The sequence below is a fragment of the Seriola aureovittata genome, chromosome 17 (genome assembly GCF_021018895.1).
Source record: "Seriola aureovittata isolate HTS-2021-v1 ecotype China chromosome 17, ASM2101889v1, whole genome shotgun sequence".
Lineage (NCBI taxonomy): Eukaryota > Metazoa > Chordata > Actinopteri > Carangiformes > Carangidae > Seriola > Seriola aureovittata.
This window is the reverse complement of record NC_079380.1, coordinates 11,689,374-11,710,432: the sequence shown is the minus strand read 5'-3', so window position 1 is coordinate 11,710,432 and position 21,059 is coordinate 11,689,374. Positions and strand designations below refer to the sequence as shown.

Here is a 21,059-nt window from a genome sequence, read left to right as displayed (position 1 = left end):
AGAACTGGTGATGCCAGTGTCGGCAAACATCCAATCCGTTGTGTTTGGCTCACCAGTGCTCGGTGGGTCTCGGCTGCTGTTGTGCTCACACTCTTCCATGTACAATTTCCAACTCTCCTTCAGCTTATCCAGGGTAGCAGCAGAGGACACCTAAGGAAACAGTGGAGCATGTATGAGGTCAGTTATGACAGGAAGGTCCATTATTTGTGGAGTTATTGAAGTAGTGTAAGCAGCTGGGCAAGAAAAATGTGGAGAATGTGAGCCCCGCACAAACCATGGAGACAAAACGGGAACAGTGGCTGAATTGGCATTCATGTTTCATTTCACTTCATATATACAGTAGCTGTAAACAACCCATCCTCAAACTGGGGATATAATCCATCGAGATGACACTGTGTCTTACACTAATGTGTTGTCAGTATGGGGGGGCTTGTGCTCCTCTATGCACAGACTGAAGTATTGTAAACTTTAAGGGACAGACAGTTTGTTTAGGCTTCCGCAGCACAAGTCTGTATTGTTTCATAAGAAACAGCCTCCAGCCCCATACTGTAAAGGCCAGTGTGTGTGTGTGTGTGTGTGTGTGTGTGTGCGCTCTCAGGACCCACCTGGATGCTGCACGACACAATGAACATGGCCAAAACGAGGAAGAGCCGAGACATCCCTTCTTCCTGGTGTTGGCGATGGAAGGGGATACTGCAGGACGGGGAAGAGTTTATCTACGCTTGCCACACTGCCTGGATGACACAGAGACACACAGTCCATCAAAGCTCATTGTAAACACACGACTTTATTACCTCAGCTGGGCCAGGCAAAACGAGAGGCCGGATCATATCTGTCACCACAATTACACCAAGAGTTGAAGAAGAATGCAGAGGTAAAATAAAGAGAAGATGTCAATGAGACTAAGGCTCATTTAAAATCAGAGATAACGACTGTGTGAGCCCAGTCCAATTGCCATCCTGGGCACTGATTCATACCAGCCATGGTTAACAAGGTGTACAGCTGAACCAGTAGCATGGCCAAGAACCACACTGTCCAGAACATCAAGCACAGGGCCCAAAAACCTCCAGGAAATGCTGTTTATCCCATCAGTGAGAGACAGCTGCGGCTCAGCAGAGCTGCACTCGCTCTGTGACTCACAGTTGGCTGTTGTCCACCTTCATCTTTAAGCCTGTCAGTGTTTGGTTGAGCGTGTGTCAGTGTGTGCCAGAGGTCACTCACCTGCGTATTGATCGACACGGCAAACTCCAGCGAGAGATTTGGTTGAAGCCGGAGAACGGAACGAAATCTGAAACGTTTCTGCAAAAAACACCTTGACCATAGAAACATTTTTGGCTAAAACGTTTCAAATTCCATTCTGTTCTAGTCTCGTGGTGGGGAGGACGGGCTTGTGTTGATGTGTTTGGGATTTCTTTTGTTTACTGAGGGGTGGACATAGTGTTTGTTCAAGAGATAAGAGCACAGTGTGTCATGACAGATGTACATGATGTGTGTAGTTGAGAAAGCCTCAGCTCAAATCAAAGACTTTTTTACTCTGCGTTTTGACTAATCATGTCAACACGCTTATAACGTCTGGGGGTGAAATAGCCGCCAGGAGGTTCCAGTCACAATCTTAATGTCTGCCCTATGTATTACAAAGCTCTACTGGAAGTCAGACTTCAGATAATATCTAAACCAAAGAGCCATACTCTCTAAATGGCCTGTTCAGTGTAATGACCACAGGATGCAGTTAGCATTAGCTGTAGTACAGACTGACTGATTGCCCCAGGCGCCTGAGGGATCACAGATACTCTTGTCTGCCCTGACATCGGGTCAGCACTGGTCCAGCTGAGATCACTGCACCAACTTCTCTGCCCGTAACACCATCAGACATGTTGAAGTCATCCACAACTCTTTCTTCTTAGTTTCATAGCAACACAAGAGGCTTAAAATAAAAAACTATGTCGGTTTTAATTAAAAAACTCCAGCAACATAGGGAAGTTGAATGCATGCCAACCACATTTTCATGTAAAACTGACTTTACTGTAAATGGCATGAAGAGAAAAACAAAAGCTAAACTATGTCAAACACAGCTGAATGAGAATTAAGCTGTTCTATACCAAACAAGTGTGACAGATCAGTTCTTACCAGAGAGAGTGGTCAGGCATCATTCTGCGAGTGCATGATGTTTAAGCCTGTGTCCGGGCTCAGTACAGACAGTAGAGGCTGACATACATGTGGGTGAGCACATGCTCTGGCTTACGGCATAAGTGTTACACCTATGTGTGACGGGTTTCCAAGGATTTCCCTCCTTCTCTCTCTCTCTCTCTCTCTCTCTCTCAGACCCTCGTTCCCTAACACATCGGCCTGCCTGCACCACTTTCTGCAACTTAGCACCAAGTATGAGCAATGATTAACCAGACTCAGTGCTTGGTAGAGTCCTGCAGGGGTGGGTAGCAGAGGTAGAGAGTGGGAGAGAAAGACAGAGGGGAAAAAAAAGGTTTATCCACCCACCCTTTCTGGCCCCTGACCCCATTTTATGTCCCAAGACTAGGAACACCTGCCATTACATATTTGTGAATGTGAATGTATTGTGCTGTCATGTAAATCTGAGAGTAGCACATCTTGACAGAACTCCTGATAGATTAAATAAAAATCATGGTAACTTCATCATTCAGCATCAACAACAATTCAGAGCCCACATAATTTTAATTTTAGATGAAAACAATATCATTTAACAATACCAATAATCTCTTGTGAGTAAAAGTGAAGCCTGTAAGGCAAACTGTCTCCTTCTTCTACCCCCCCCTAAAACTTTGCAGAATTTCCAGCAGTCTGACATCACAGTTGTGGCAGCTCTCTGCTGTAGTTTATGTTGCATCTGCATATTTTTGGCCCTAACATCACTATCTGCCCCAAAGCTAAATGAGGCTTTCCCTAAAATGAACATTCACTCCTCAAGAGGCTTTCAAGGCCGGAACAAGAGGGGAATTTTAAAGACACACCCTGAGGACATACGTTCGTACATCTCTCATGCTTTATTTGTGAAGATTTGCCACGTACAATATGTCTACTTGGATGCCTTGGATGCAGGACGACGTGAATCACATTGGCCATTTGGTGGTAGCTGGAGTGGAACTAATGGCCTTGGAGGTGTAAGGCCTTGTATAGTCTGCTGTTATGATACCCTGCCAGAGCTAGAGCTCTGGGCTCCCCAGACCAATCAAGGTCCTCTGGAACATGTGTTGCTTAACCCTGCTAGCTCTCTGTTCCTGGAAATAACCTGGAGCTTTAATCACTATTGTTGCACATCTGATTTAAGAGGTGGAACAACAGCCGAGAGTCACACAGGCAGAGCCAGAAGGACTTCTTTGGTTCTTTGAGCCTGTTCCCTTCCCGTTTTTCATCCTGAAACAAGTTACCATGCCAAAATGTTTCACTTCTGCCTGGGGATGTGTCGAATGTGAGAAAAATGATATGCTTTGATGATGCTTTCTAAAGGTAAACACAATAATGTTGCTGCCTTGCCTCAGACCTACTTATTCATGGATGATTGGTCAAATATTAAACTAAATATGTGTAATTTTAATAGAAAGATGAAATTGTCATTGCTCGCTTTGATTGAAAGGACAGACAGCTATTTCGTTTGAATAATGTCTGGTCATTTATTTGTATTTATGTAAAAAAAACAAACAAAAAAAACCACTGACAATCACAAATGAATGACGCAAATTCCCCGAATGTCCAAAATGAAAAAAACAACAAAAAACAAAGGCGCTCTGTGTTCAAGTGCTGTTGGATGTTGGATGGCTAAATACAATGGCCACTAACAATTACTGTTGTTTGTTGGAGAGTACTTACCTTTCATTGGATTACATTATCTAACAAATAAAATTACAAAAGGAGTGTATGCGTGCATGAATGTGGGGCAGAGGGGAGCAACAAGGATTAAAAACAAACCTCTTGGAAAACACAATAACTGTCCGGTTCGGAAAATGCCCCTGAGCAGCAATCTATCATGCAACTTTCCAAATGCAGAGGAGCTAGTGAAAGTCAAGGCAAAAAAAATCCAACTGCATCATCAATCTTCTTTGTCATTTATGAGGCTGAAGTGCATCAATAAAATACCAAAATGACATTCACTAATCTGGCTTTGTATCTGAGCAGAGGCATCAGTCGAATAGATGATCATTAAAGTACAAAAAAAGTGCACCTCTGTCAAGCTCTCGCTCTGTGTAATCTTCTCATTCTTCCCATGCTCTGACTAAAGCCAAGGCATATCACGCCATGCTCATACCTTAGGGCTGCAGATGTTACACTGGGCCAGACAATACTGTGTGTGAGCGTCACAATCTGATAATGGGGTGAAGCAGAGTTCAGAGGAGACGGAGCATCATGTCTCAACGTGCCCTGTGACTTATCTGCTGCATGGAAGACGGGGCAACGCTTTAATCTAGGCATCGCTCTCTACATCTTTGGTTATAGACACCACACTACTGTGTGAACGCTCCATCGACTTCTGTGATTCGACTTCCCACTGTGTGACTCTCAAACTGCTGGGCTGTGTGTTTTCTGTGCAGTTAGTTGAGTGATAGATAATGTTCTGTTCAGCAAACTCACTTGGGTCTTTATTCAGTCTGTAGGCTCAGTCTCTTTTACCGTGTGATCGTTCTGCAACCATTAACATACCATAGATTATATCTTAATGGATTAATTCTCCACTGGAGATTCACTCAGTGCATCTCGGCCATTATTTTCTGACGTAGTGTTTTATCGGATCTCCAATACCTGTTTTGTTTCGGTGAGTGATTTTCCCTTGACGAAATGCCTCTAATTGTACAGTAGACTCCCTCAGACCTGTTTTTGTGGTATCTTTAACACACAGAAATTCTAATTACACAATAAACAGCTCAATGTGGTCATGGCAAAGGTACATTTCAGATCAGTGTCTCAACAGGAAATTCATTCTCACAAAAGCCTCCTGTTTATGTCCCTGGTGAGACTGGTGTATTTGTTTGAAGTTACAGCAACAAAATGTTATCAAAAAAAAATGGACGCACCTGTGTTCTCCCAGAGAGGTCCTTGTAGCTGAAAGTCCTTCAGCCGTAAAGATAACAGTAACACAAATCAAAGAGGAAGCTTTCCCTCAACTGTTCAGTGAGCTCAGAGAGTTATCTTAAACATGTTTGAGCACTGAGAGCAGCTGCCTTCTGCATTATGAGATCATAACATGCTGCATGCAGACTGTGGTACGGTAATAATCAATAGCAATTAGCTGTAATTAATGGTATGTACAGGAAGACTGAAGCTGGATCTTTGCTCCCTCTGAGAAATAAGGATTGTGCCCGTCCTCTTCATCTTCAGCCAATGCGCAAGGCACCAAAAGCTGTTACTGTCAAGCTCGTGGCTGGCAGCACATGTCAATGGTTGCACTGTGGAAACGTCTGGTTTCTTTGTCATTACTCAGCTTCATTATGCTACTTTGTTTTCTTTCTGCAGTTTTCTCCAAGTGTGACAAATTGTTTTTTTTTAATGTGCTTTGATTCAGAGAAACTGCTGCCAAGACCTGAAGTTTCCTATTGATGTTTTAGATTGCTGAAAAACACTTTTCTACTAAATGTTAATAAACAGTAGATGTGTTTGATTATTCATCACCTGTCTCCACTCCTGTTTCCAGAGATATTTTCTCTGCAGGGAGGAAAAACATTAAGTATTTACAGCCTCCAGTCATATGTAAAAAGATTTCGCACTGGCTAACATTTTCACACAAACCCGGACAAGGACGTTACGGAGACAGTGTAAAGACTCGAAAACATGTGAAAAATAGTGGTTCAGATTTCAGCAGCTGTGTGATGTGGCTGACCTCTGAACTGCTCAAAATGTTTGTCACTGACCCTGTTATGGTGTGGGAAAGCAGTTCAGAGCGCCTGTGAGGATGCACACGCACACACACAACTCCGGTGACCCAGCGCCTGGATGCTTTGTGCCTCCTCTGTGTGTCGACTATTCACGCATTTTGGTAAACATTTGTGTTTCCTATTCATGATTTACCGGTCACATCTGATGAACGTGGGAGGGAAACAATGACCAACAGTTGTATAACATATGAGATGTACCTGTGTTGTTTACACATGAGCATGTGTGTGGGAAGTGTTTAGCACTAGCTGGATGCTGTTTTGTGCACTCTTTCATGAGGTGTGTTGGACTTAAGAACTGTACCTGCTGTGAAGCAACAACAATCCTGCAGGGAGCCTTTGATTGTGAGTTCTCATGTTCGCCATCCTACACTGTTTCTGCTGCAGTTGTGGCTCTTGTGTATACTTCAGTTGTCTTCCTTTGTTGCCCAGTATTATGATTTACATGTTGTGATCAGCACCGCAGAGGATGAGCCCTGATTGAATTCTTTTTTTCTTTTTCTTTTTCTTTTTTTAAATCAAAGACAAGAAGTCGGCCAGGCCAATACACTGTAAGATATTCATTTACTGCAGATAGATCAGTGTTGGTGTATATGTCGGCACAAACCAGACTAGCCAGATTAGGTTTGAGGTAGTTTTGATGGGGTGAAGCGTCTCTATTACCTTCTATTAACTCTTTCTGGTAGCAGTCAAGAAAATCTAATATAGAAAAGTGAACAACAATAGTCTTAAAACATTCGATGCAAACAATGAATTCATCAGATGGCTGGGATTTGTGCTTTCAAACTGGCACTACTGTGTTGGCTGTACAGTTGGATTTTCTACCTCTTTTTCATTGCCCATTGTGTATTGTGTCAACTGAACTTGATTGCACCTTTAAGGGTGTGTTGTTAACAATACAGCCTGTTGTAGTGCAATTTCGGTATCAAAGATTACAGTTATTTTCTCTTGTATGAAAAATACATAGTCTGTGAACCTTTCATTTTGGATTTAAGGCTTTCTAAACCCTAATATGGATGACATGTTGGACACTTTGATATACAATAATTTCCTAAATCACTCAGTCTGTCCTTTTTACCAACTGTCCTGTGGCACACAAAGACCAACATTTTTACTAATCCAACACCAAGAAACAAAATGTGTTCTTCCCTCCAACTTTAACACCATCTGCCCTCAGCTGCTTATTTCAGTTGATTCATAGTCACATGAGGTGACTCTTCAGCTCCTGCACAGAAGCGTTGGTTTCCCGGCCTGGGAAAACCTGTTTTGTGGTGTATCCAGGACTGCGCTATTCATCACAAAATTGTTAAGTTTTCCATTTCCACAAAGCACACTGCTCCTAAAGAGAAGATTATATTGATTATGACCCAAGCCAGGCCAATCACACCTCCCAATAACAGGAGGGTTCCAACTGGCCACAGCCTTTTACCACAAAATAAACACAGATAAACTGCAGGGAGATTACAAACCTGATTTTGAGACAACAGTGTAATTACAGCCCAGCAGTGTTGCCAGGTTCAGCAAAGAGCAGGAACACCGTCCTGTGGATACTGTCTGTGGCTGTACGCACTTCAGTCAAGAACATAGCACTTAGCTCATTTATTTCTGCCCATGCACTTGCTGATATTCACTGATTTATCTGGCAAAGAGATGCAGAGAAAGGAACTTGAGGGAATATCAACATCACTTCTGTAACTTGTAGCTCTTTGCCGCATTCACTGCCTCTGTGGTAGGAGAGCTGCTCCAACAACAGATCCCACGTTCAATTTAAATCTCAGAGGCCATGAAACTGGCCTGTACAGGGGCCTCAACTTCTGGCAACACTGGTTACGTAGGTGGAAACACATGTGAAGTCTATACAGTACATGCCAGAAATAATACCAGGATTAACCAGGATTTTGTAATGAGTATTTCATATTTACTTGAAGGAGCTACTTGCAAGTTTTCCTACTGCTACATAGCCAACGTTAGCATTAACAGTTGTTTATTTAGCTTAGCTTCATTCCTTTACTCACCAAGACCTGTTTTCAGAAGATGAAAGCAACACCAAAGTTAACTTTTGTTTTGCTTCTAATTTTATCACTTCATTTCTTCTACTGAAGTTAGCATGCTAACCAGCTAGGCCCAGCCAGACCGGACCGTCTCGTCACTTTCCAATAGCGATTCACATAGCTTCCAGTCTGCCTTGAAGAAGAGGTGCTGCTCAGAGGATGTTTTATAACATGTATTGCAAACACGATGGCTGAAACTCTTGGCAAGGCCGGTAAGTAAACAGCTGCTAATGCTAACGTTGGCTATGTAGCAATAGCAAATTTTAAAAATAGTTCCTTTATTTTGAACCAGGACTTTTGCTTAGAATGATTTTTACCTTTTAGTATTGCTAAATTCACATAAGTAAAGCATCTGAATACTTTTCCATCTTTGTAAAATAACCAACCATCTTATTGCAATAAAGCTGAAACCACTTGAACTTGAAAAACAGGACAAATATAATCTGAACCAATTTTGGTACTAACAAAAAAAGTAAAAAAGCAAACTGGTGAGCTGTGACTGCATTTCTACAAAAAACTGCATATAAGGGACAAAACCAGTAAAGTGCTTCAGAGTTCTCTCTTAAGAAAAAAAAGGACTGCTTTGTCACAGTAATAAATCTCCCTGTGACATTTGCACCAATTTGCTGGTAGATCTGGTGTAAACAAAGCGAGCAGAGAATGAAGCAAACGCAGCAATTTCACCTGTCAACACTTGCAAGTTAGCATGGCAAGTCAGACACTCTGATTCAGCTGTCTGCAAATAGAAAACAGTTCATACTGATTACTAAAAGCATTAACTATGCCAAAACAGTATGGGAAAGCTACGTGGTCTGTGGTGTCCACAGCCTTTCATGTGAAAGGATGTGATCGTGTGCAAAAAATAGCGACTATGCTCCAGCAGAAGTGATTCATTACAGTAAAAGTCAAGAATTGGACTAAAACAAGAACATCTCTTTCCCTTTAGATGTGACGGTCAAGGGTTTTCTTGTGATGCTCTGACATTGTACAACTTCACACTTGATAACTGCTGGAGTTCAGGGCCAGGAGCCGCTGTTTGACAAATAAACACTGTTATCAGACCGCATGATAAACCTGCCTAATTAAGTCCAATGGGGACTAGATCAGTTAAGGGAAATAAACAGATACAACGTTTAAAGCAAGACAAAAAAAAGAAACAAATTCAGACACACACACTTTCTCCCCAAGCAAAAAAAAGTACAATCATACCAGGAAGAATGAAAGAAGACTGGGCTGAGTCAGAAATCTGAAAACTTCAGAGCCACAATCAACACTTTTACATGAGGAAACTTGACAGCAAGATTGCACTAATGAGATCACTCCTGATAAACGATGTGTGTGCGTGTTTGTGTGTACTATATGATCTGCTGATGAGATTGTAAGAAGTACAATAAACAGAAGTGAGGAAATGAGAAATTAAATTACAGAACAAAACAAACAATAGAGAGGACACAGATATAGAGTGATAAGATGAGAAGAGACTGACACCACAGAGGACAGACAGTAACTTTCTTGACTTACCTTCAGCGTAGCCAAATTCAGTATGCTTCTATTCACTCAAAAAAAAACTGAGGGGTGTTTTTAACATGTTTAACACATAAATATATATATATATATATGTGCAGCGGAGGAACTCATACAGTCCCTTCCTACAATGCTCTCTGTGATGTTTAATGTTTATGAGGTGACTCCAAATAGACCGGCTGAAATATGAAAGAGACTAGGTGATTCCTCTTACCACCACTCCTCTATGTTGTATCCACACGGCTCCATTGTGCATTGAGCTCTTATGGATACTGGCAGGCGATGTTTATGTGCAGTAATCTCCCGAGCTCCTCTACGCTGCTCTGTCACTCCGCCATCAGCCTGGAATTTATCAAACACTTGGAGCTTTGTCATACACATTGGCAAAGCTGCACAGTGCATAGTGGACCCCCATACATAGATACACAGAATCTCTTAAACCTTATTTAGGCAGGCAGTTCAGCCCAAAAATACCCCCCACAATTTACAAGGGGGAAGCTGCGGGGGAAAAGGTCACACTGTAAGCTCAGAGGCTGCTTTGTAGAAACACAAACCTGTAACATTTGTAAAGATCTAATTAGCCCTGAAGTTGGATGTTTATGAAATTTGTGGACCTGCGATGGTGTTCAGCATTCATGACTGAGACAACACCATCAGATCAGGTAGAGAAGGTCAAGTGCACACTTCTGCATTTCCTTTTTTTTTTTTTCATCTCACACTAGTCACTGGTTTTGCTTCCATGAACACCGCTCCACATCTCCTCCTTTGCAGCAGAAAAGAGGGCCATCATACTTCAGATGATGATCCCTACAGGGGGCTTTGACCAGTACATAAAAGCTCTTATGAACTTGATATTGGTCAAATCACAACTGTAATAGAGAGGATGAGGCTGGTATCGTTTTTATATTTCTATTATTATAGCCAAATACCCCGAAGAGACCGAAACCCAACATTGAATTTATCCCACAAACAAGTGCTGCCTGTGTAGCCTCAGTGTGATGTTTATTTAATTTCTTTCTCTGGAGGGTAGCTCTGTGTCAGGCAGATGTCACTGGGCGTGCAGGGTCACTTTAAGTTCCTCTATTTAGCATTTGTGAGCAAATGTAATAGAGAGTTTGTAACACACTATAATGTGGTTGTAAGCAGATTTAAGTGTTTATCAGTGTACTTTTTTTGCAGCCACTGTAACTCCACCTGTAAGTGAAGGCCGGTGTGCAGACAGATGGATAATGAATAAATGACAAAATACTGTAGTAAAACACAATTCTAATAATATAAAATATGTCTTGTTAATCATTTTTAACAAACACTGTGCATTGCGACTACATTACAGTGTGTTAAAAACCATCTATTAGCTTATATATATATATATATATAGTGTAACTCGGTATTCACGTGCTGAGAACAATGAAAAACTGATAAACTATGTTCATTATAATGAATGAAGATATACTGTATCTTTATGTCAACGATATGCAACATTATGGCTCTTTTATGTTATTTTTTTTGGTTTTGTTTGATTTTGGCTAAACACCGTTAACAGGATGAATCCATTGTTCTGGTGTCTTTGTGGGATTTGCTGATAAGAAATAAAAGATAAAATAACCCCAGCTTTATCTTTTAATTTTCTCGATAAGGTTGTGAATTATCACTTTGCTCACCACAATTTTACCAGATGGGTAGTTTGTAACCTCCAGGCTACATAAGAGATTGAGAGATTAATGTAATGCGTGTGTGTGTGTTTGTGTGTGTGTGTGTGTGTGTGTGTGTTATCCCAGGTGGCAAAAAAGTGAATCAGTATAAGAGCTGAAAAATTTAGTACTGTATTAATGTTGGATAACAAACAGAGCCAATACTTCACACTGTGAAACATAAAGTAAATAGAGGTGATTTGTCTGGATTTCACTGGGTTCCCACAGCTCCCGCCCCTGTGTTATCTCACTCCATTACCCCCTCTTAGCATCTGTATCATCCTTAATCTAAATGAACTCAATTCCTTACAACCACTTGGCAGAGAAAGCAAAGCAATTTATCTGCCGCTCCATCTTCTCAGTTATATACACATTATGCCCTGCCACTCTCTCTTGCTCACCTCTCAAACAGCCACACAAACACACACTTGCAGCAGAATGGTAGTTGATGCTTAAAGCCATCGTTATGTAAACTTTGCTACAAGTGCTCTGTAATGCACCCAAAATAATTTCACTTTGCCAGAGGTGCCTCATTTGTGTTTTCTCACTCATAGCCAAGTTGTTAATTTGTTAACTCCAGCTGCTTGTTTGCAACAAGAGAGCAAAAGGTGCATCAGTGTATTTAATCTTAAAAGAGCATAGAGCCAATGTGAGGCAGCTACTGTTTGCTAACTCTTTTATTCTGCTATGAGCTGCAGAAATAGGCCTCAAGTGTCATTTACTCTCCCACGAAGAGCTATGGGTTCACTTGTTGCAAGTGACCCCACTTATGAAGGAATTAACCACGCAAACAGCCCGGGTCGCAAGAACAGATGTAATCTACAAGCGCGAATCAGTGTGCTCAGCCTGAGATACAGTAAGAAGCAAAAGAGAGCTGATCCATGAACGTGGACTGTACTCCTTCAAGTGCTTCTGGCCTGCTTTGTTTTCAGTCATTTAATTAGGCAGGCGAGACGCACAGCGTTATCATTTCCCATGTCGGTACATTGGCGATGCGGTTTATAGACTATAAAATAACACATCCTGCTTCTCGACACTGAGAAGGACTGACATGCACTGTGCTGCTTCATCATCTTCAGGCATTCATGAGAAAGTGTGGTGCAAAGCAAACAAGATATTAACATGTCACACAACAGTGAGCAGTAGAGTGAGCACGGGAAGAGGAGATGCAATATAGGTCAAGACAGTTAGGAAATAGATGTACAGCCTACAGTCTGCATATTTCAACTGTGAGTTCCTGTTCTGTCACACAATAATAGAGTCATGTCACCATAGTATATGTAGTCAGGACACACAGCTGCACCTAATGATTATTTACACACACACACACACACACACACACACACACACACACACGTCTCCATGACTTCAGAGGACATTACATTGACTTATATTCCTTTACTGGAGACTTACTTTAACCTTAACCCCAAATATTACTTGCCCAACTTTAACCTGACCTTAAAACATGCCTTCACCCTAAAAACTTCACCTTATTGGGACTTGCTTTGTGTCCCCATAAGGAAGATAAGTCCTCATAATGTGACTGTGTGTGACAGCCAATCTGCACATCACTATTGTGGGGACTCCATTTAAACTCAAACTCTGAATGTCTCTGCTACTTCCTGAACACAAACAATTTAAAAGCTTATAAAAATGTTTGGCATCTGCTCAAAGTAAATAAGTAAATCATAACAAGTCCAGCAGTCCAAACAGAGTCTAATTCACGCCTGACGAAAAATGAAGCTTAAAATATGTTCACGTTTTAGAGAATGTAATTGATATTTTCCTCATGCATCATACACTATTTCACCCACCTGCAACCCATCCGCTGTTAATCAGAATGTTAATTTTTATGACCCGGTCCTGCAGTGCCTGAGGATATAACTGCGATCTGTGCATTACTACCCAACAACATAAGTAATACCTGGACCACACACACACACACACACACACACACACACACACACACACACACACACACACACACGCACACACGCCTCAGATGTGGATAACAGTTCAATATACTGTAAGACAGTCACTATAGTGTAATATAGCTGTGGCACAGCTGCAGTCCTATCCGCCTACAGAAACGCGCCTGTTAGAAACATACAGGTGGATGTGCAATGCAGGTAATGTAATCAGCAAACAGAGACTAATTAGGCAGAAAACAAATGACAAATATATGCACACACACACACACACAAATATTCTTGCATTTCTATCCACCTGAGGACCCTTCAGTGCCTACCTTCACTCTGTCCTAAGCATGAACTCAACCACCTAAACCAAACTTATCCCAGGTTGTAACTTGAAGAGCAAAGACAGAAAGATTTGCACAGAAAAATTGTAAGCACAGATGACACCACATCTACTTTACAGCTTCTCTAAAGACAAGTTAAACCTTGTAGTGATGATAACCTAACAGACTGGAAAAGGGCAAACAGAGAGAAAGGGGATTATAAATGAGGGGGGTTGAATTTAAATGTGTCTGTCTTCCACTTGCTCCCATGTTTGCAGATGAGATAAAGCCTGAGAAGAAGCCGCTGGATGGATGTAGTAAAAGGCCGCCTGGTGCTTTTCAAAGACCCTCAGCAGTTCAACATAGTCCCATGGAGAGCACGAACAATACTCCATAGCAGCAGTGTGTTAGCGTGTAATGAATATTTGATGTGTTTAGTTTATGACAACGCGGCTCAGCGGAGGGACGAGAGCATGGTAAATGGCAGCTCTTTAAGGGAGAGGGGGAGATGAGGTTCGACAGGACAGAGCTGCACGGCCAAGGTGACAGCATGAATCACTGCACAGAGAAACAAAGCCAATGAGTCAGTCAGCTACAGACAGGTGGGGGTAGGGGGGCAATTAAAGCAAAATAAATACCCTGACATTACTCAGTGCCACAAGCTTATACACAGCACATGATAAACTACCAGCAGATGCAACAACTTAGAGGAAATGATCTCCATCTTATACATACATCCTCACCAGGAGTGTTGAGCCTTCAGATTTTAGAGGAAGCACAGTTACATTCAACAGAAAAACGGCTGATATGACATGATTTATATGTATAAGAGTTTAATGACTGGAAATGAATTGAGTTTCATCTAGATGACTTTCCCTCTAGCTCCACCATGAGGTTCATATTTGTGATTTTGATTAAAATGTCTACACTTGATAAAGACATTTGTGTCGGGCTCAGGATGAATATCACAGACTCTTTGGGGATTACCTCTCAACCTGCAGTCAAAATTTTAATTTAATTTAATTTTTGGTTGATGACGAAATACCTTGTGTTCATGCTAATTAGCAAATGTGTTTGACATAAAATCTGAGCTAAGATGGTGAACAGGAAAAACATCCTACCTGCTTAGCATTAGCTTGTTAGCATTTTTTAGTTGAAATGTATAAATAAACATGTTTTTAAGATGAAAGCAATATTTAAGTGTTGGTCACTAAAAGTCAACCTTGTGGGTGTTTTCCTCTGTTCTAATGCCAGCCCACAGCAGGGAGTGTGTGTGAATGTGTGTTACATGTGGATGGAGGTCAATGTCTCCTGCTGTGTACACAGCATGTGTGGAGGTCCATGCCCCCCCCCCCCCCCCCCCCCCCCCCCCCGTCAAAAACACACTGACATCAGCAGTCTCTTCGGTGACACAGGAGGACATGTTGTTTTTCAACTCCCTCCTGACAATCACTGCCACTGAAAAGCGAAGAGAAAGGCTTCATTCATTGAAATGTATAACACAGACGAAAACGCTCCCCTGGAAGATATTAGTCTGACTCTGTCTGCAACCCAAACACCTTAATTCCAGTCCAGCCCTCACCGCAAACCGTTCACCTGTCACGGCACAAACAGCCAGCAACAGCACAACCATCTGAAGATATTTGGGAGCTTGGATATATATTCATGTTAGATGTCTATAAAGCTGGATTCTTCAGTTCTTACATGTTATTGTGAATATGTGTCTCAGAAAAAGACACTTGCACCACTTCTCCCTGTAGTGGGAACAGTCTTCACTCCTGTGGATACCGTGTGCTGCATTCATCACGCATGAACTACACTCAATCTACAGTTACAGGGGAAATATACAGTATCTTGTATCAAAATTCACATATGTTACTCCTGCCACTATGAACAGCTCATATCTACTTGAAAACTCATTTTTCCAAAGCCGGATGAAAAGAAAGCCAAGACTCCTTCTGTGGTTTCATCATTTTTCAGGGAATTTGGGCACATTTTCTGGATGAGGTCTACAAGCCAAGCGATGATCTAAAACTCAGTTGGATGCAAAAACTATAACAAATACTCAGGTCACAATCCACTTCATGAACAATAATTAATAGGAAGGGTTGTTTGGTTTCACACATTTTTTTGAGGTATACTGTATATGGGCTTTTAATTCACATTGTGTTTGTTATTCAAAATTAAATCCAGGAATTTATCCATTTATTTTGAATATCAACATTCTGAAAATTTGCTTTAAATTAAAAAAATTTTCCCCACAAACCGTCTGTTTAACCATTGTTAAATGGGACACTTTCACAAAGATATCTCGGACTGGTCTGTAGTGTTAGACCAGTCTTAATTTAGCTCATAGATCAGTCTAATGCAAGTAAGACTGTTTCACAAAAATAAAGACTGACTGACACCTTACCCCCATGAACTTCCCCTAGGTAATAAATAAATAAATCTATCCATCTATCTATCTATCTATCTATCTATCTATCTATCTATCTCAGGTCTGAAACTAACGTTACCATGGTAACAATCAGTGACACCTGTGCTGGCGAGTAGCACCCAATGCAAAAAAACATGGCTAATAATTTGTGGTAACATTGTTATGGAAAGAGCAATGCGAGGGGAAAGAGTTTTTAGAAGCCGCAGTAACTACCTCTTCTCCTCTGTTGTCTCATCCAAAGAAGAAAAGAAAAATAAACACCGCTGGCACTACTTTGTAAGTTGTAGCGTTTGTTGACATGTAACTTGTCGGTAGCTTGCACATAGGCTGTATCATTAAATCGTTAGCAGCTCGCTACCGGACCATTAGCATAACAAAACCACCGTCAATAAGTAAAACTTTTTTTCTTTTGACTGTCGTCATTCAAACAATCACTGGAGACATTATTGGCCTAATGTTACCTGTGTTCTCTTGTTCTCTGTCACTGGCCTCTGTCTGTCCCTCTCGGGAGGCTGCTGGTGGGCTGCTGTCAGCACCAGCACTGGCCGGTGTGGGTGGGGGAGCTCCAGTTGTACTGCTGTTGACCCCACATACTCCGCTCACTCATCCATCGTTTATCCCCCAAAACAGAGGCGACTGCCCATCGTATAGCTACAGTACAATTTCTGTAGTGTCTTTAAGCTTTTCTTGTGGTCCTCCTCTTCTTTTAAACATTTCTTTCTTTGCGTCTTGCACCATTTTTTAAATATATTTGTTAACATCTTTAGTACTTTTGTTAACGGTAGGATTGACACTTTACTGTCGCTCCAATTTTTTTCTAAATTAGATTTTCTTCTTATTGTTACCCTGTTTGCTGAATTTCCCAAGTAAAACGTCCTTGTAACTATTGAATTCTTCCAGTAGACAAACATTTTCTGTTGGGTAAACCATATACAGGCGTATATATGGCGTAGACGGAAGGCAGCGGTTGGATGCGGTGACTTGGTCGGCCATTTTTTTATTTTGAAAAAACTCTTAATTTACCCAGAATTCATTGTACCACAGTCCGATTTAAGATAGTCAAGAACTGAACTGCTTTGTGCAACGGATGAATTTAGACGTCTATCTGAAGTCACCCTATCTGTTATATTTAAGCCATAGTCAAAGTGGTAGCCTGGTTTCACAAAGTTTCACTGCTGGCGCATAATCGGCAGCTCCTTTGAGTTTTTTCTTCCATTTTTTCCTCACTTTTTATCACCAGAGGCATTCTCTCAACTGTGCTCCTCGCATAAGGATGCCTGAGTAAATAACATATGCAAGAAAATGTGGCTAAATTAAGCTTAATATGCTTTTAAGTCCTTCATAGCTTTAAAAAGGGAGATAAAGATAATTATTATTTTAGATACTAGATGAAGGATTAGAAATAAGAAATTGTGGGACAGAAGACTTTCACAACTTTCTGTCATACTTATTTCACTCAAAAAAGCAAAAATGTGTATTCAAGTAGAAAGTAGTAAACATATTAAAACAACAACCCTTTTCTCTACAAGATAATTTACAGATCATTATATTTGTGGCTGGAGAAAAGTTGTCAAGTGGACGGTATGCGACCCAGAGGCCATGGCAAAGGCATAGCTGCGAGTTTCCAGTTGAGCAGTCGTTGAGATAAAACTACTGTTGTTTGTGCTCTGTACTGTGATAATAGGCTGTGTTGGGGAGCAAAGGGAGCTACACTTGACCCTCGACCCACACACGTTGCGAGGGAGGAGGGGGTAATTTTAGTGCGGATGTGAACAAACAGAAAATGGCTCGATACTGTTACCTCCTCCAGGGTTTACAAAACAGTTCAGAGAAAAGCAAAACCTTGTTGTGTTCTTTTATCCTTTCAAATCCTTTGCCGTACCTCTGCTGGTATTGATTCTCCTGTGATAAATCTTTTTGCACCAGTTCAACCTTGCGTGGAAATGTCTCTCTGCACACTAAAGAGGAATTTACCTCCCACAGGACTGGCAGGTTAACTCCCCCCCAAACTGAATGAGACGTGAGCTTGACATGAACACAACTGCCACATTTCTCAACCATCAAATCCGATCCACAACTTGACCAGCAGTGACCCCCAGAAGAGCTGTGCGCACGTGGCCCCTGCTCAGACAACACTGGAGCATGTAGGTTGATCATTAGAGAGTAATCATATAAGCCACATTGAGTCTGATTGTGTGATTCATTTTAGAGCAAGACGGCACAAGTGATGTTTCCATCATCACAACCCACGGACTTCTCTCAGGCCAGCATGACTTATGTGAGACCTCAGAGATAATTCCAGTCGTGACCTCCTGAGGAGAAAGCTGCATGTCTCAGTTTATCCACAACACATCAACTCTGATTGAATTTAATGGACTGGCTGATTTATCAGCTATTTACTAGAGACCCTAAGAAGTTAGGTTAAGTATGAACATATGGGAAGGAGCCCTAAATTATTATCTGTCCACATCTGTTGAGCTCAAATATCAAAAGGGCTGTTGGCTCTCCCCTCTCACTCCCAAGCCTTGCTCAGATTATATGCTCAAGTTTAACATACAGTATGTGACCTCATAAATACCATTTGGATTTTCATTTAAAGAAAATATATCAAAATCTACAAAGAAAATAACACAGCACAATAGTCGCTGTTGTATAGGTCCCATATTGTATAAAGTGAGATTTCCATGTTTTTTTTTTTATTACTGAGCCTTAAAACAAGCCATCAGGACTTCTGTAACTTTATGATGTCACAACAAAGCAGTCACCATTCTCAACCAGCCCCACCCACACAGACCCATTTGGTTTCTCTGAGTGTTTCCCTGAAATCTGTCCCATTTTTATTCAGTTACTCTTTAGTTAAAACACTGTAAAATGTAAAATATGATACCTTTAATATTCAAAGCTATCCTACCTATGCGAAAGACAATGTAACATTTTACTGCAAACTCATCGACACAGACTCTGGACACCTGAAAGTTTCACTCTTCCCTAAAGTTGGAGGTATAAACGTCAGAACCATTATTGTGCTCATGTAACATATTGTTGGAACTTGTTTGATTTTATGGAAAATTTCTTCTGCAGAAGCACGTTCTCCGTAATGAGTACACAGGATGTGTCATTATCAGTGACACCAGCATTAACAGCGAGCAGGTATCGATTTAAAATAATGGATGAATTAATCTCTCTGCTTCCCTTTAACAGCGTCGTCCAACTACCAGATATTCGCCTTTGAACCTCATGCACAGTATTCCCTGTGGGTCGTACTTGAGCTGACTGGGTGAAGACAGGAAGGATACGATTTAAGTGTTCAGTTTCTGGCTGATACCCAGAGTGAATGTGGTGAGTCTTCGTGGTGTGAGGCTGAAATAGCAAAGCTCTTAGTGAACTAAGAATGAAACGATGCATCGGGTCGCTGCAGAGCACTGTATCTCTGGTTTTGCTTATTTACCATATTATAATAGGTTTCTTATGTGCAGTGTGTGTGAAAGTGGAAAAAGGAATGACGTAATGTTTTCTGACTATGGTAAGAAAACTAAAACTTGCTAAACACAAATATATATTTAAAAAAGAATTTCTTTAAAAAGCACGTCTTAGCTCCTTTTTGTTGACCGCAGCTATGGTGCTGATCCCTTTTTGAACCATACTGCATAAACAATTCAGCCTGTCCACCTTGAGGAGGACTCTTTTGGCACGTCAGATTGATTAATCTCACCATTTTCCCGCTGCAGAGCAGGCAACATCAAAACATTGTCTGGATTTATTCACGGGGGCAGGAAGGTAAGATTGTTGGAAGCAACCCAGACCACAGTGATGATGGAATGCGCTGCACTTCATATCTGATTCTGGTATTGGTACTGAGCGAGGAGGACACGGAGGAAAAGGCAACAGACGCTACCCAGAGACCGGAGAGAGCCACATCAGGACGGCGCTCAGATGGGCAGAGAGGGAAACACATTGAAGTATGCACAAGGAAACGAGAGCGCAAACTGCTGTGGCCTGTAGATGTAACGAAAGGCAGACTTGACATACAACAAACAAAAAGAAGAAACAATAAATGTTGTTGCCTTTTTGACATATGACATATGAACATCCCTAAAAAAAAAAAAAAAAAAAAAAACCCCAACAACAGAAAAGCGTAATCAAAACACTGTGCTGCTTGTTCACCAGCAGTTTTCTGTTGCTATAGCAAGTGTATCTGTTTATTGCTCTGAAAAAAAAAAAAAAAAAAACACAAACACATAATCAAATTTTCCTCCAGAGGTAAAGAGCTTGTTTCGAAGAGGTTAAAGAGGTCGTTAAAGGAACTGACAGTTGTTCTGCTACTGGCACACTGTTGAGTGTACTTGGGAAGATTTAATAAACACTCAACTTATCCGTTTAACCCGGCACATGCCTGAAAGTTGGAGAGCAAAATCACCCATCACATGGTGGCTCAAAGCCACATAGGAGTCGATGTCTATTCAATAAGCAGTTGATGTTTCCTGCCGCTAACAGGAAGGGATTGGTTCTGATCCTTCCCGTTCAGTTGTGCATATATAAACATTGTGTATTTGTACATATACAGTGTGTTTGTGTGTACAATGGAGAAAGACACAACTAGTGTGTGTTGTGTACATGGCAGCAAAGACATTTAAAATTATTAGCATGTTTTAAACTTATTGTTAAGTGAATGTACCTGTTTAAAAATGTTCTTGTCCATATTTTAATGGTAATGATGTGGTCAGCTTCTACCTGACCTTAATGGCAGATTTTTACCACCCCACCCAATTTATTTTTGGAGAATGATAAGGATTGTTATTCATTTAAAAAAAAAATGGGAATGATTCATATCATTGCTCTGCTTTTTTTTTTTTTAATTCCTCCAACTGCCCGAGGAGGAAGATTATATGTGTTTAACTGCCTGTATGTCAGAACTGATGCCTCTCACTGCTCCTTATTGCATTTTCTTTCACCCAAACTGACCGAAGTAGAGATACAGTGCAGTGTTTGTTAACTTATTATTATTATGCTCAAGAGATGCCTGCCTCATTTCAGATTCTGATTGCTTGTCTAGAAAATTATTTGATCACCTGAGAATTTTTGTGTTTGTTCTTGTAAGCTGGAGTGTGTACACGTGTGTGCGTGTGTATGTACGTGTGTGTAGGTGTTATGAGTTGGATGGCAAACACAGCGCTAAGTGGAGCCCAGTGGCGTTATCCAGACAGACCGTTATCGCCGCTCTGT

General features: G+C 41.1%; 1 protein-coding gene across 4 annotated transcripts in view; it reads right to left on the bottom strand.

Moving 5' to 3' along the window:
- The window catches only part of gcgra (glucagon receptor a), a 35,010-nt gene that overhangs the window by 9,647 nt on the left and 4,304 nt on the right, over positions 1 to 21,059 (bottom strand). Inside the window, exons 1-3 of one of the 4 annotated variants that reach the window (XM_056402412.1) lie at positions 2,128 to 2,284; positions 606 to 734; positions 54 to 150 (exon numbers count right to left, since the gene is read on the bottom strand). In XM_056402412.1, the coding sequence (XP_056258387.1) occupies positions 54 to 150; positions 606 to 659 (151 nt within the window). In that variant the 5' untranslated portion in view covers positions 660 to 734; positions 2,128 to 2,284. Of the gene's footprint in view, positions 1 to 53; positions 151 to 605; positions 735 to 1,221; positions 1,310 to 2,127; positions 2,285 to 21,059 lie in introns of those variants that run through there. The other 3 variants (XM_056402413.1, XM_056402411.1, XM_056402415.1) reach the window with 3 other exon arrangements.